This window comes from Cyclopterus lumpus, chromosome 23, assembly GCF_009769545.1.
Source record: "Cyclopterus lumpus isolate fCycLum1 chromosome 23, fCycLum1.pri, whole genome shotgun sequence".
In the NCBI taxonomy this organism is placed as follows: Eukaryota; Metazoa; Chordata; class Actinopteri; order Perciformes; family Cyclopteridae; genus Cyclopterus; species Cyclopterus lumpus.
In genome coordinates this window covers 14,546,865-14,564,018 of record NC_046988.1, presented here as the reverse complement: position 1 = coordinate 14,564,018, position 17,154 = coordinate 14,546,865, and the positions used below count along the sequence as shown (strand labels likewise).

The 17,154-nt window shown below is 43.8% G+C and overlaps 2 protein-coding genes across 3 annotated transcripts in view; one reads left to right on the top strand and one right to left on the bottom strand.

Moving 5' to 3' along the window:
• Nucleotides 1-2,060: 2,060 nt before the first annotated feature.
• c23h12orf66 (chromosome 23 C12orf66 homolog) lies at nt 2,061-4,774 on the bottom strand. The gene is made up of 3 exons (XM_034526630.1): nt 4,436-4,774; nt 3,718-4,006; nt 2,061-3,045 (listed from the first exon to the last, which is right to left on the bottom strand). Exons 1-3 carry the CDS (start codon nt 4,659-4,661, stop codon nt 2,226-2,228), a joined length of 1,335 nt encoding a protein of 444 aa, XP_034382521.1. The 5' UTR covers nt 4,662-4,774; the 3' UTR covers nt 2,061-2,225.
• Nucleotides 4,775-10,444: 5,670 nt separating this feature from the next.
• The window catches only part of tmem19 (transmembrane protein 19), a 16,263-nt gene continuing 9,553 nt past the window's right edge, over nt 10,445-17,154 (top strand). The window contains exon 1 of one of the 2 annotated variants that reach the window (XM_034526713.1): nt 10,445-10,558. In XM_034526713.1, the coding sequence (XP_034382604.1) occupies nt 10,511-10,558 (48 nt within the window). In that variant the 5' untranslated portion in view covers nt 10,445-10,510. Of the gene's footprint in view, nt 10,559-16,087; nt 16,312-17,154 lie in introns of those variants that run through there. The other variant, XM_034526715.1, reaches the window with a different exon arrangement.

Here is a 17,154-nt window from a genome sequence, read left to right as displayed (position 1 = left end):
TCAACATGAGGGTCCAAGGGTTTAATGTAGTAATACACTATAATATATGAGCTATGATATTCTACGTGTCGTCAGGTCGGTGTGTTCTCTCTTGGTGTGTCGGAGGCTACTTTCTCCATGTGGTGAAGCATTTATCAAAGGTTAGACTCAAGGAGTGCAGAGGAAGAGACAACAGGGGGGGGGGGAGGGGACATGGGGAGTGTAGTTCAGCTCCAGTGAAACAAAATGTAGTTTTTAGTGACGTGAATGTTGGCTGTGTTGTCATGACGATGGGGTGATCTGACAAGAAAAACTGAAAAAGAAAGAGAAGAAAAAAAAAGGACACGGCTGCTGTTTTCTTATATATATTTAAAAAAAACTACAAAACTCTCCGGATCGGCTGCTGCATCTGAGGAAGAGGAAGAGGAGGAGGAGGAGGAGGAAGAGTGAAGGCAACGACGGTACTTTATTTCTTTTTGTTTAACTGCTGCTAAGCTCACGTTCACCTCAAACCACGAAGACGCCTCTCGAGGGACGATGAACGTCTCCAGAGTTCAGACGACTTCCTCTGAATGTTCGACTCGCTCGACTTTTTAAAACTGACTTCTCGTATTTGTTTGTTGTTGTTTTGTTTTTTTCGGGTCCCAGACTCTGGTTGAGAGGAGCTTTTATACTGGGATGGGTGTATGATTTAGTTCTTTGTGTGTGTGTGTGTGTGTGTGTGTGTCCTTGTTCTGCTCCTTGTAAGTGCAGCAGCACTAGAATAGTGATGGACGATGGATAATTCATGCCGGCCTCGAATGCAAGTTGGGGAAAAGTGCAAAAAGCATGTCACTGTGTGTGTGTGTGTGTGTGAGAATACTGGTTTACCTGCTTGTGAAGTCACTGAAGTCACTAGTTAACCTTAAGAACTCACAATAAGCTAACAGGGTGGGCTTTTTGTGTGTAAACGCCCCCCAAAACAAACACTTGAACAGCACACTGAATGTGGTAACTGATGTGTGTGTGTGTGTGCTGAGATTGCACATCTGTGTGTGTGTGTGTGTGTATATGTGAAAGTGCCTTTTTTTTTATTTTAACTCCTTGTCTTATTTTGGGGAGGGGGGGTCCACTCACGCATGTCCTGAACGAAGAGCAGCAGCACTCTGAATGAAATAACCATAAAGTGTTTAGTAGATTACTGAATTATGAATTCTCGCATTAACCCATTGTGACATTGCACTTTGACGTATAATAGGATCGTGTACTCGGCATGTAGCATCACAACATGTTGGTGCGTTTTTAAACTCGGGAGCTTTTTGTTTATTTATTTCTCTTCGAATGTGTTTCACGATTCAAAAACGGGAGGAAAAAAAAGGCGGTTTTCTGTCTGTTCGGTGTCGCCGTGTTTGAAACCCGAGCTTCCCCGAAAAGACGAGCTCGTATAGCCAAATGGATTGTATTAATGTGTCGTATTTATATTATGAATAAAAACGGAATAAATTAGCATTTAAAAGTCATGAAACGGTTTTTCTTTTTTTTCTTCTTCTTTTCTCTTTTTTAAAAATGAAATGTGGCTTAAATGTTTTCTTTTTGAGCACTCAATAAACCTCCAGGTGTGTTCTGTACATCCTCCGTGTGTCACTCCTTTACATGTCACACAGTGTCACAAAGTGTCACACAGTGTCACAAAGTAAGTGTTGCAAAGTGTCACAAAGTGTCGCAAAGTGTCACAAAGTGTCGCAAAGTGTCACAAAGTGTCGCAAAGTTTTGCAAAGTGTTGCAAAGTTTTGCAAAGTGTTGCAAAGTGTCACAAAGAGTTGCAACGTGCTTTTGAATGCGGTTTCCTTCTGCAGTGGAACCCGGACGCTCTCCTTCTGCAGTGGAACACGGACGCTCTCCTTCTGCAGTGGAACCCGGACGTTCTCCTTCTGCAGTGGAACCCGGACGCTCTCGGCGCTTTAAAAGATTTAAAACTCTAAATTTGGGATTTTGGAAGCAATTGCAGTGTTAAAAAATATACTTTCATCAAAGTGTTTTTTCCAGCAGAAGCCTCAGAAACCTCAAACATAATATAAGTTATTGGACCCTGAACACAACACGACATTCAACCATCAAACTTTAATTGAATTGTAAAGTAAATATAAGCTAATAAAAACAAACGTATTCTTTTAAAATAATTAAAATCAAGGCATTTTAAATTAAAGGTTTAAAGCACTTCCTGTCTCTTTGGTGTGGAACTTTCTTTAGTTTCTCCGGTTCCCCCTTCAGCCCTTGGACCCCGGCTTCAGGGTGCTGAAGGGTTTGGAGTTCCGCAACGAGCCGGAGATCTCCTGCAGGAAGCCGGCGATGTGCACGTCCTTCTCCGACTTCCTGCCGTCGAAGATGACCACGAGCGTGAAGTGCGGCTCGGGCCGCGTCAGGTAGTAGGTGCTCTGCACCTTGTCGTCGTAGAAGTGCACCACCTTGTCCAGCCCGTTGAGCTCGGCGGCGCGGTCGCCCATCATCATGATGACGTTGGGCCAGTGCGTGAGCGGCCGCTCGCCCGCCGGCAGCGACACCACGGCGGGGAACTGCTCCACGCCCTTCGGCGCCTCCCGGTAGGAGTGCGGGTGGTGGTATCCGTGGCCCTGGAAGCTCTCCGAGCCGCGGTTGTCGAACACCAGCGACACGTTGCTGGCGTCGTGCTTGCGGACGAAGGAGCAGATCTTGCCGTGGTAGTCCGGCGCCGCGCGCGCCGTCAGCGCCCGCATGTCCGCCGGGGCCGCCTGCCGGCTCAGGGCCTCGTGGAAGTAGAAGCTGAACTTGGCGAGGAGCGCCGCCTGGAAGCGCTGCAGCCAGGCGTACAGGTGCGGCGGCTGCACGGCCTTCTGGGACTGGCCGCCGAACAGGTGCTTGCGGGTCTCCCTCTGCCGCTGGAACAGCTGGCCCCACGCCGCCAGCTTGGAGGTGGCGGCGTGCAGGCTGAGCAGAGCCGGCAGGAAGCGCCACTCGGACACCTGGGCCTGGCAGCGCAGCAGCTGGGTCACCACGTCCGCCTCCGTCTGGAAGCCCTCCTCCACCCGGCCCAGGATGGGGTGGTGGAACCTGGAGGGGGCGAGGAAGAGGAGGAGGAAGAGGAAACGCTTGAGCTTGAAACGAGAATAACTGCATTAAAGTGTAAACTATTTAATTTAAGAAACACTTGGCGCTTGATTTGGTTCTTGTAAAAAAATTAAATAATGAAGACTTTAAGGAGTTAAAGTAGCAATAATATAATTTCTATTTGAGTCTTGATACATAGCTTCAAGTTTTCCATCTTTTTAATGCGAATATAATGTAAAAAAAGTTTTTATTTAAATGAAAATATTCGATATTGCCACTTTGAAAAATGTGCTTTAAAAAAAAAAAAAAAAACTTGATTTTGTTCCTGTAAAAATAATAAAAACAAATCCTTTAAGGACTTAAACTGATCACATCTTTTGAATGTAAAACCGTAATTATCAAAATAACTAAAAAGAACAATATTTATAAGTGGAAAAGTGACGTAAAAGATCTTTAACTTGAATAAATGTACAGATACACACTTTAGGGTTGCTACTGGGGAAGTTTGTTTATCCATGAATACAGAACATTTTAGACTAAACTAAGTTTGAATAATTGGAAGTATTACTTGTATTATTTTAGTGTTGTTTGGTTGTACTTCCTCCATAAAACACAAAAGGTACACAAATAGGTACACGTACAACACAAAGTACACACACAATCCAAAATACACACTTGGAGCTGTATTTGTGCAGCGTGGCCTCCAGCGTGGCCACCAGCTCCTCAGAGTTGATGCTCTTCTGGCCGCCCAGCGAGTGCATCTTCTCGTACAGGTCGGCCATCTCCATGCGCGCCTGTGTGAAGTGGCACAGCTGCTCCGACAGGTGCGACAGCAGGTCCTCCAGGTAGGAGGCGGAGCCTGGCTGGCTGTGACGCCCCGTCGTCATCAGCTTCCTGAGCTCGTTGTACAGAGACGTGTAGATGGTTCGGATGGAGTCCTTACGGCTGAAGAAGCTCTGGCCGCCTGGGGGAGGAGTCAGAGAGGGGGGGAGGAGTCAGAGAGAGAGAGGGGGGGAGGGGGGGGGGGGTAGTCAAAGAGAGAGAGACAGGGAGACGGGAGATAAAAATAGGTGACTTCCTGCAGCATTTCTGAGCTGCAACGCCATCTGGTGTTGAAATATGGAACTGCTTCATGTTCATGTTCATGTTTCCGTAATTTCATATATTTTTTCATGCCAATACTTTTGGACTTCTACACTGTAATATTGCTAATTTCTTTACTTAATAAAAAATAGTCTATATATTTAATATTACCCAGTTTCATGAATGTCATGTTGTATTTTTACTTCCGGTAATTTCATATCTTCTTTCATGCCAATACTTGTGTACTTCTACACTGTATTATTGCACCTTTTGTTTCCACAGTAAAAGTCCTCAATATGCTCCTCATTACCCATCTTCTGCCCCAGGAATGTCAGGTGGTGGTACGCCCTCTCCGCGGCGGCCAGGTGCGCCAGCGCGGCCAGCAGCGCGGCCCAGACGGGCCCGGAGCTCCTGCTGCTGTCCTTCTCCTTCTCCACGTAGTCTTTGGCCCGGTCGAAGGAGAACATACCGAGCTGCGTGAAGAAGCTCTCCAGGATGGCCCGCTCCCGGGGGACCGGCCGCAGCTCCTCCGCCATTGTCTCTCCGTAGTGACGCCGGGAAATTCCTTCAAAATTAGCTTAAAACGACGACATTCGGGGGGAAAACTGTCCGCGTCGAGCTAACCGGCTAACTGTGCGACGCCATTTTGGATACGGTGGATGTAAATACTACGGCGAGCCGAGAGCGACAAAATAAACAAAATAAGCGTTTGGATCAAATTAAATAAGAAAAATAACTAATCAAACAACAAATGTGTAATAAAACACCGTTAAAAGTAAATAAATACAATTATTATTTTTATTAGAGAAATATTATTGTTGTATGTGTGTGGAGAGTAGATGCACTGCTCTGTATGTGTGCAATGTGAATAAGATTTGCACACAAAATTAAAATCTAATATGTGAATTTTTACGTGCGCACATTTACACATTTTACTACACATTTACAGATCTCACATCTACAGATCTCAGTATACATTTACAGATCTCAGTACACATTTACAGATCTCAGTACACATTTACAGATCTTAGTACACATTTACAGATCTTAGTACACATTTAAAGATATTAGTACACATTTACAGATCTTAGTACACATTTAAAGATATTAGTACACATTTACAGATCTCACATCTACAGATCTCAGTACACATTTACAGATCTCAGTACACATTTACAATTCTCAGTACACATTTAAAGATATTAGTACACATTTACAGATCTTAGGACACATTTAGAGATCTTAGTACACATTTACAGATCTCAGTACACATTTAAAGATATTAGTACACATTTACAGATCTCACATCTACAGATCTTAGTACACATTTACAGATCTCAGTACACATTTACAGATCTCAGTACACATTTAAAGATATTAGTACACATTTACAGATCTTAGGACACATTTAAAGATCTCAGTACACATTTAAAGATATTAGTACACATTTACAGATCTCAGTACACATTTAAAGATATTAGTACACATTTACAGATCTTAGTACACATTTACAGATCTCAGTACACATTTACAGATCTTAGTACACATTTACAGATCTTAGTACACATTTAAAGATATTAGTACACATTTACAGATCTCAGTACACATTTAAAGATATTAGTACACATTTACAGATCTTAGTACACATTTAAAGATATTAGTACACATTTAAAGATATTAGTACACATTTACAGATCTTAGTACACATTTACAGATCTCAGTACACATTTACAGATCTTAGTACACATTTACAGATCTTAGTACACATTTAAAGATATTAGTACACATTTACAGATCTCACATCTACAGATCTCAGTACACATTTACAGATCTCAGTACACATTTACAATTCTCAGTACACATTTAAAGATATTAGTACACATTTACAGATCTTAGGACACATTTACAGATCTTAGTACACATTTACAGATCTCAGTACACATTTAAAGATATTAGTACACATTTACAGATCTCACATCTACAGATCTTAGTACACATTTACAGATCTCAGTACACATTTAAAGATATTAGTACACATTTACAGATCTCAGTACACATTTAAAGATATTAGTACACATTTACAGATCTCACATCTACAGATCTTAGTACACATTTACAGATCTCAGTACACATTTAAAGATATTAGTACACATTTACAGATCTCAGTACACATTTAAAGATATTAGGACACATTTAAAGATCTCAGTACACATTTACAGATCTTAGTACACATTTACAGATCTTAGTACACATTTAAAGATATTAGTACACATTTACAGATCTCAGTACACATTTACAGATATTAGTACACATTTAAAGATATTAGTACACATTTACAGATCTCAGTACACATTTACAGATATTAGTACACATTTACAGATCTCAGTACACATTTACAGATCTCAGTACACGTTTAAAGATATTAGGACACATTTAAAGATCTCAGTACACATTTAAAGATCTTAGGACACATTTAAAGATCTCAGTACACATTTACAGATCTCAGTACACATTTAAAGATCTTAGGACACATTTACAGATCTCAGTACACATTTACAGATCTCAGTACACATTTAAAGATATTAGTACACATTTACAGATCTCAGTACACATTTACAGATATTAGTACACATTTACAGATATTAGTACACATTTACAGATCTCAGTACACATTTACAGATCTCAGTACACATTTAAAGATCTCAGTACACATTTAAAGATCTTAGGACACATTTAAAGATCTCAGTACACATTTACAGATCTCAGTACACATTTAAAGATCTTAGGACACATTTACAGATCTCAGTACACATTTACAGATCTCAGTACACATTTAAAGATATTAGTACACATTTACAGATCTCAGTACACATTTACAGATATTAGTACACATTTACAGATCTCAGTACACATTTAAAGATCTCAGTACACATTTAAAGATCTTAGGACACATTTAAAGATCTCAGTACACATTTACAGATCTCAGTACACATTTAAAGATCTTAGGACACATTTACAGATCTCAGTACACATTTACAGATCTCAGTACACATTTAAAGATATTAGTACACATTTAAAGATCGTAGTACATATATACAAACCTCAGTACACATTTACAGATACTTACATGAATACTTCACACATTGCAGTTCTAAAACACGTCCACACACATATTTGAAAATTATTATTATGTTTTTGTCCACAATATTATCGCAACATCAACATCTTCACAGATCCACATCATTTGTGTATTTTTAGATCTGATCCCTGAACATCTGTGGTTTTCTGGCTTTGCCTGCTGGCGTTTTTTTTTTAAATGGAGTCATTAAATTCATTTCTGGGTAAAATGGGTCAAACCCAAATCAAGGCAGGAATCAAATGGCGCTTTCTGGGAATGTACACTTTCTAGATATCAGATGATGTTTGTTCCAATTAGTTCTCCAGCCCTGTCTTCATTAAATTAAATTGAGAGATGACGCATGACAGCATGTCCGCCACCGCGGTCCGTACACAACTGCTCGATTCATCACAATGACATTTTGAACAGATGGTTATTGACTCCGGTCGGCGACTCAGAATTACTCCGGTGGTTAGCTGACGTTTCCACGGGCAATGCTCAGGAACTCCATCACGGTCACATGACTTCATGTCTATAGAGGAACTCCATCACGGTCACATGACTTCATGTCTATAGAGGAACTCCATCACGGTCACATGACTTCATGTCTATAGAGGAACTCCATCACGGTCACATGACTTCATGTTAGTCTATAGAGGAACTCCATCACGGTCACATGACTTCATGTCTATAGAGGAACTCCACCACGGTCACATGACTTCATGTTAGTCTATAGAGGAACTCCATCACGGTCACATGACTTCATGTCTATAGAGGAACTCCACCACGGTCACATGACTTCATGTCTATAGAGGAACTCCACCACGGTCACATGACTTCATGTCTATAGAGGAACTCCATCACGGTCACATGACTTCATGTCTATAGAGGAACTCCATCACGGTCACATGACTTCATGTCTATAGAGGAACTCCACCACGGTCACATGACTTCATGTTAGTCTATAGAGGAACTCCATCACGGTCACATGACTTCATGTCTATAGAGGAACTCCATCACGGTCACATGACTTCATGTCTATAGAGGAACTCCACCACGGTCACATGACTTCATGTTAGTCTATAGAGGAATTCCATCACGGTCACATGACTTCATGTCTATAGAGGAACTCCACCACGGTCACATGACTTCATGTTAGTCTATAGAGGAACTCCATCACGGTCACATGACTTCATGTCTATAGAGGAACTCCACCACGGTCACATGACTTCATGTCTATAGAGGAACTCCATCACGGTCACATGACTTCATGTCTATAGAGGAACTCCATCACGGTCACATGACTTCATGTTAGTCTATAGAGGAACTCCATCACGGTCACATGACTTCATGTTAGCCTATAGAGGAACTCCACCACGGTCACATGACTTCATGTCTATGGAGGAATTCCATCACGGTCACATGACTTCATGTCTATAGAGGAACTCCACCACGGTCACATGACTTCATGTTAGTCTATAGAGGAACTCCATCACGGTCACATGACTTCATGTCTATAGAGGAACTCCACCACGGTCACATGACTTCATGTCTATAGAGGAACTCCATCACGGTCACATGACTTCATGTCTATAGAGGAACTCCATCACGGTCACATGACTTCATGTTAGTCTATAGAGGAACTCCACCACGGTCACATGACTTCATGTTAGCCTATAGAGGAACTCCATCACGGTCACATGACTTCATGTTAGTCTATAGAGGAACTCCACCACGGTCACATGACTTCATGTCTATAGAGGAACTCCACCACGGTCACATGACTTCATGTCTATAGAGGAACTCCATCACGGTCACATGACTTCATGTTAGTCTATAGAGGAACTCCATCACGGTCACATGACTTCATGTTAGTCTATAGAGGAACTCCATCACGGTCACATGACTTCATGTTAGTCTATAGAGGAACTCCATCACGGTCACATGACTTCATATTAGCCTGTAGAGGAACTCCATCACGGTCACATGACTTCATGTCTATAGAGGAACTCCATCACGGTCACATGACTTCATGTCTATAGAGGAACTCCATCACGGTCACATGACTTCATGTCTATAGAGGAACTCCACCACGGTCACATGACTTCATGTCTATAGAGGAACTCCATCACGGTCACATGACTTCATGTTAGCCTATAGAGGAACTCCATCACGGTCACATGACTTCATGTTAGTCTATAGAGGAACTCCACCACGGTCACATGACTTCATGTTAGCCTATAGAGGAACTCCATCACGGTCACATGACTTCATGTTAGTCTATAGAGGAACTCCACCACGGTCACATGACTTCATGTCTATAGAGGAACTCCATCACGGTCACATGACTTCATGTCTATAGAGGAACTCCACCACGGTCACATGACTTCATGTCTATAGAGGAACTCCACCACGGTCACATGACTTCATGTCTATAGAGGAACTCCATCACGGTCACATGACTTCATGTTAGTCTATAGAGGAACTCCATCACGGTCACATGACTTCATGTTAGTCTATAGAGGAACTCCACCACGGTCACATGACTTCATGTTAGTCTATAGAGGAACTCCATCACGGTCACATGACTTCATGTCTATAGAGGAACTCCATCACGGTCACATGACTTCATGTTAGTCTATAGAGGAACTCCATCACGGTCACATGACTTCATGTTAGTCTATAGAGGAACTCCACCACGGTCACATGACTTCACGTCTCCTCCACTAAGCTAAATGAGGACTAGTGTCCCAGTGAGGACGCTCAGTCGTCTCCTTTAGACTCTTTAAGAACTACCAGAGGGGCGTTCACTGACCCGTTTTATAACTAAAGGTTAGAGTCTCGTCATCTACAACGAAAAAAAACGCATTCTAAGAAACGAGGGAACAGAAAGTAAAGAAACGCTAAATGAGTTCCAGGTGTTTTGGATCCATTGCTGCAACTTTCTTTACTCTAAATAAATAAATCTGTAACAACGTCTGTCTCCTTCTCACACATTGTTCTCGCTGTGGATTTTTTAAAGTGATGTAAATCTCAGATTTTCAAGCCTATTTCACACGTCTCTTTAAATGTGTCCCGGATGCGAGAACACCGTCCCCCAGAGTTACGTTCAAAACGCACATCTGATGGAAACTAATTAGCTACGGCTACATTTACCATGAGTCTTGGTACAAGGTGTATCTCTCTCTCTCTCTCTGTCTCTCTCTGTCTCTCTCTCTCTCTCTCTGATGGGGTGGATCTTTGCTGCCTCTTAAAAGTGTCTTCAAAATGAGCACAAGTGAATCGTTGCTCTCCTCCTCCACTCCTCTCTGCTCGGTAGGTGGAATCATTTCTTTTTCCTTCTTCTCTCGTTTGTGTTTTTTATTTAATTTGATCAGAACTATTAGTGGTGTTTTTATAATCAGTGTTGTGTACCTTTGAGCAAGGCACTGGCAACAGGTTGGACTTTTCCATCATGTTTGTGTAGAGGGACTAAATCAAAAGTGTAAAGTTTTAATGTCGTTGACCAAAATAATTGAGTAAAATCAATTTTATGTAAGAAATAAAAAAAATTTTAGATGTTTTTTTATTTTTTTTTACATATGCCATTTTTTTTACGACTGTGACATTCAGTTTTTTGTTTTTTTTTACGACTATCAGGATTTCTTAAAGACCTTTTTTCATCACTGCTATCCGTAACCAATATCTACATTTCACAACAAGTGTGCGTAAAAAAAATGGGAAAATTGGGAAAAACACTTCATTATCTGAATTCTGGTTCATTTTTATGCAGCAATTTATGTTGGAATTGTTGTTATTTATGTAAAGACGTGAGGTAACAAACATTAAATATAAAAGTCCTCACAGACGTCATTTAACCTCCTAAAAAACAACCTATGTATTAACTAAATTATTAACTAAAGAGGGGTCTATTTTAATATGTATGGTGTTATAATAACAATAATAATTGTGAGCTTTTGTTCAGATATGTAAATATCAGTTTATATATTATTAATTGAAGTTGGCACACAAAGCACATTAATAAATGTTTCAGGTTGGTCTGAAAAAATAATATTTTTTTTAGGAAGAAAGATATTTAGGAATGATGCAGCTGCCTGTTTAAACCTTTACTAAATCATATTGTACTATGTGATACGTCTCTCTGCAAAGGTTGACTGTAATAAAGTGAGGCAGAAAAGAAATCAGAGAGTATTGATTACAGAAAATTCTGCCGAGATCAAGACAAGTGGATGAAGTATTGTTAAATCCACGATTTTTCTGTAAGTAATTTCTTTTTAATGACTCATTACTTGTCCGATATGAAATAATAAATAGGGGAACCCTAGGCTAACATGAGTTTATGGTCTCAATCTCTAGTTTCAAGTCTTCGTCAATACAGCGTGATGTTCATTTAGTAAATTATGGTCATTTAGAGTCAAACAGACCATAAAGCAGGGGATGCTTTAGGGCGGGGCTACAAGGTGATTGACAGGTACGTATAAAACACTGAACTCGCAGCTTCAAAACATCAGTCCACAAACCAATGAGAGACGTCACCATGACCACGTCCACTTCTTCTATGTGAGTCTCATGGTGTGACATCACTTCATCTCTGAGGTGGACAACGTGTCCTCAAAACTGCATTGAAAACAAACTCTTTATGACGCAACACAAATGCGTTTTTAGACAAACGTATGACTTTCACTGAGGAGACCACCGTTCGTGTCTCTTGAGAAACTTCGACATTGACTTCTTGAAATTTCTTCTAGCTTAAATAATGTAAAAATAACCAAGCAGTTACAATTTAGTCTTAATTTACAACGTTAACCACATTAATACTTTGACTAATCCGGGAGAAAACTAACCCTGTTGTCTACAACTTCTCCTTCCAAGTTGTAGACAACAGGGTTGCTTATTCGATGACATCATCGCCAGATCCTCCTGTCCGTTGTGTGACGCTGCATTCTCCAGACGACCCACAAGGCTTGCTGAGAGTTTCAGTAGCTGAAGGAGGCTGTTCCTTGTGATCCCGGAGGGACTTCAGAGTCCTTGTGGTCTGATGAGATAGTCACACTTCAAGCTGTGTGGAGACAGAGCTCTGCTTCTGCTTTGGCCTTTTAGCGCGCTGATAAAAGCAAAGTGTGACCATTGTCATATGTCTGAGATATCGGCATTCATAACCTGCCGTGAAGCAATGGGCGCTTCACAGCAGCCCCATTGCTCCTTAATAATTAAGGATGGGTTAAATGCAGAGGACAAATTTCATGCATATGTATATATATATAATATGACAATAAAATACGGTTTTCGGTTTTCAGAATAAGTTATTTGAAAAAAATAAATAAATAGATGTTATTCGTTTTTTCTGTGAATGTATATTTTATATATATTTAATTTTAATTATTTTTTTTAAATTATTATTTTAATCATTTAATTTTAATCCGTTAATTTTAATCCGTTAATTTTAATCATTTAATTTTAATCCGTTAATTTTAATCCGTTAATTTTAATCAATTAATTTTAATCATCCATCCATCCATCCATTATCACCCGCTTATCCGGGGTCGGGTCGCGGTGGCAGCAGGTTCAGCAGGCCGAGCCAGGCTTCCCTCTCACCCGCAACACTTTCCAGCTCATTCTGGGGGATCCCGAGGCGTTCCAAGGCCAGCCAGGAGATATAATCCCTCCAGCGTGTCCTCGGTCTTCCCCGGGGCCTCCTACCAGTTGGACGTGCCCGGAAAACCTCTAATGGGAGGCGTCCAGGAGGCATCCTGACTAGATGCCCGAACCACCTCAGCTGACTCCTTTGGACACGAAGGAGCATCGACTCGACTCCAAGCTCCCCCCTGATGTCCGAGCTCCTTACCCTATCTCTAAGGCTGAGCCCGGCCACCCTACGGAGGAAGCTCATTTCAGCCGCTTGTATCCGAGATCTCGTTCTTTCGGTCACGACCCAGAGTTCGTGACCATAGGTGAGGGTTGGAACGTAGACCGACCAGTAAATGGAGAGCTTTGCCTTCCGGCTCAGCTCCCTCTTCACCAAGACGGACCGGTACAGCGCCTGTTTTACTGCTGCAGCCGCACCGATCCGCCTGTCGATCTCCCGCTCCACCTTACCCTCACTCGTGAACAAGACCCCGAGATACTTGAACTCCTTCGCTTGGGGTAGGCAGTTTGCCCCCACCTGGAGGGAGCAATCCGCCGGTTTCCGGCAGAGCACCATGGCCTCAGATTTGGAGGTGCTAACTCTCATCCCTGCCGCTTCGCACTCGGCTGCAAAACGCCCCAGTGAATGCTGGAGGTCACGGTCCGAGGAGGCAAACAGGACCACATCATCCGCAAACAGCAGAGAGGCGATCCCGAGACTCCCGAACCGGATCCTCTCCGACCCCTGGCTGCGCCTAGATATCCTGTCCATGAAGGTCACGAACAGGACCGGTGATAAAGGGCAGCCCTGGCGGAGGCCAACACCCACCGGGAACGTGTCTGACTTACTACCGAGGAGACAAACACAGCTCCTACTGCAGGCGTACAGAGACCGGATGGCCCGTGCCAACGGGTCCGGCACCCCATATTCCCGCAGCACCCCCCACAAAACCCCCCGAGGGACCCGGTCGAAAGCCTTCTCCAGGTCTACAAAGCACATGTAAACTGGTTGGGCAAACTCCCAGGACCCCTCCAGTAATCTTGCGAGGGTAAAGAGCTGGTGCACTGTTCTACGACCGGGACGGAATCCGCACTGTTGGTCTTGAATCCGAGGTTTCCGCCCTGAGATGCTTTCAGGATCTCATCCACCCCTGGCGCCTTGCCACCAAGGAGCTTTTTGACTACCTTAGCGACCTCTGCCAGGGATATGGGTGAAACCACCCCAAAGTCTTCCGGCGCTGCCCCCTCTCCGGGGGACATGTTGGTCGGGTTTAGGAGTTCCTCAAAGTGCTCTTTCCACCGCCCAACGATGTCCCCAGTCCGGGTCAGCAGTTCCCCCCCCCCTGCTGAGAACAGCCTGGGGTAGACCCTGCTTTCCCTTCCTGAGCCGTCGGATGGTTTGCCAGAACTTCCTTGAGGCCAACCGAAAGTCCTTCTCCATGGCCTCCCCGAACTCCTCCCATGCCCGAGTTTTAGCCTTCGCGACCATCGCCGCTGCAGCCCTTCTGGCCCGCCGGTACCCGTCAGCTGCTTCAGGAGACCCCTGGGCCAGCCAGGCCCGAAAGGCCTCCTTCTTCAGTTTGACGGCTTCCCTCACCCCCGGTGTCCACCACCGGGTTCTCGGGTTGCCGCCACGACAGGCACCGATGACCTTCCGGCCACAGCCCAGAGCAGCCGCGTCCACAATAGAGGCTTTGAACAAGGTCCACTCGGATTCCATGTCCCCAGCCTCCCTCGAGATTTGTGAGAAGTTCTTCCGGAGGTGGGAGTTGAAGACCTCCCGGACAGGATCCTCTGCCAGACGTTCCCAGTTCACCCTCACTACACGTTTGGGCTTGCCAGGTCTTTCTAGCCGACTCCCCCGCCATCTGATCCAACTCACCACCAGGTGGTGATCAGTTGACAGCTCTGCTCCTCTCTTCACCCGAGTGTCCAAGACATACGGCCGCAGATCAGATGATACAATTACAAAGTCGATCATTGATCTCCGGCCTAAGATGTTGTGGTACCAGGTACACTTATGAGCCACCTTATGTTCGAACATGGTGTTCGTTATGGACAAACTGTGGCTAGCACAGAAGTCCAACAACAAAACACCATTCGGGTTCAGATCGAGCAAGCCGTTCCTCCCAATCACGCCCCGCCAGGTTTCTCTGTCATTGCCCACGTGAGCGTTGAAGTCTCCCAGGAGAACTATGGAGTCGGCAGGCGGCGCCCTCTCCAGGACCCCTCCCACCGACTCCAAGAAGGCCGGATACTCCAAAATGCTGTTCAGTGCATAATTACAAACAACAGTCAGAGCCTTACTCCCCGCAACCCGTAGGCGCAGGGAGGCGACCCTCTCGTTCCCCGGGGAAAACTCCAACACAGCGGCGCTCAGCCGGGGGCTCGTGAGTATCCCCACTCCCGCCCGGCGCCTCTCACCCTGGGCAACTCCAGAAAAGGACAAAGTCCAACCCTTCTCCAGGAGCTTGGTTCCAGAGCCCATGCTGTGCGTGGAGGTGAGCCCAACTATATCTAGCTGGTACTGCTCCACCTCCTGCACCAGCTCCGGCTCTTTCCCCGCTAGTGAGGTGACGTTCCACGTCCCTAGAGCTAGTCTATGCTGCCAGCGATCGGCCCGCCCAGGTCTCCCGCCTGGCCCGCCGCCCGGTCTACATAGCACCCGACCCCGATAATTCTCCCTGCGGGTGGAGGGTCCACAGGGTGACTTGAGCTCCATGGTGTTTTTTCGGGCTGAGCCCGACCGGGCCCCATGGGCGAAAGCCCGGCCAGACGCTCGCCGACGAGCTCCCCTCCTGGGTCTGGCTCCGGGAGGGTGCCCCGGTTTCCCTTGTCCGGGCAAGGTAGCTTCAGTCCGTGGGCTACTTATCATCAGGGTTTATTGAACCGCTCTTAGTCTGGGCTCTCCCCCGAGACCTGTTTGCCTTGGGAGACCCTACCAGGGGCTGATGCCCCAGACAACATAGCTCCCAGGATCACTGAGCCACTCAAATTTTAATCAGTTAATTCTAATCAGTTAATTTTAATCCGTTAATTCTAATCAGTTCATTTTAATCAGTTAATTGTATATATTTATTTTTAAAGCAACAAGGACAGTAGAGAATTGAATAAATAAAACAAGCCTGTCATTCTCCTGCTCCGCCTTCCAGTCCAGCAGGTGGCGGTCGCGCGCCTCATCGCTCGTTTGCCAACAACGAGAATTCCGCGGTATCACGTGACGAACCCGGAAGTCGTATTGTGTTCTGGGGGGCGCGGCTCTGCCTCCTCCTCCTGTGGCGTATCGCGCAGCTCCATTCATCTCGTTTCACTTCGCCCTAAACATTTTGAAAATATTTACTTTGAAACGCGAACTCTTGAATATTAATTCGTCTCAAAACTAAAGTCTCTGAATTCAACGTGTTGTGGTTGCGCCACCTGACCGACGATGGAGGGACCAGCCGGTGAGTTCACGCTGCTTTTAACGTAAAGACACTGTGACGTAACGCTGCAATATGTTATTTATAATATATGAATACTATAATATATATATATATACATATATTATAAAGAAGCTAATATGCACATCAATAGAGAAGAAACATCAGATATGATCCTAAAACACTGACAGAATATTTGATCAATAATTTAAATATTGTTTTTCACTCTTTTATTGCGTGTAATTGTTGTTTATTTGTTCCTCATGTATGTTCCTGACTGTTTCCAATCATTTGCATGCATTTTAATTTCAATATATTTGTATTAGGCACCAAAAACTAAACTTATTTGTAAAAAACAAATGTTTTAATAGTAACTCTGATTCTGATACTTGTATATTTGTACTAAAGTATTGGTTTGAAACTATAACTTTTTCCTTGTTGAGCCGGACTGAAAAAAAACTGGATATTTTCCCCCCATGACTTTCATTAAAATCCCATCATGACGTTATCGTTTAATGACAGACGTTTTTTTTAATTTTTGTAACAGCGAAAACAAAACCACCAGTTGCCATGAAGCACATTTGGGGAGTTTTCTCTCCATGGATACCAAACTTTACCCATGAATAGCTTCCGTTTAGTCCACTTTTTATGTCCCGCTAAATGTGAAACGGAGCAGCGTTTCCCGCCCGAGGAAATCCACGTAAATCCGATTCACCGCACCGGAAAGAAAACAAGTCTTTTTCAAGCTGCTTCGCTTGTTTCTGCGGTTCGCCGTCTTCCCCAGAGGCAAACGCCACGACGTGAGTTTTTATTAAACAAAGTTGTGACTGTTGCGCGCGTCGAATCGATGGACACGCGAGGCAACGT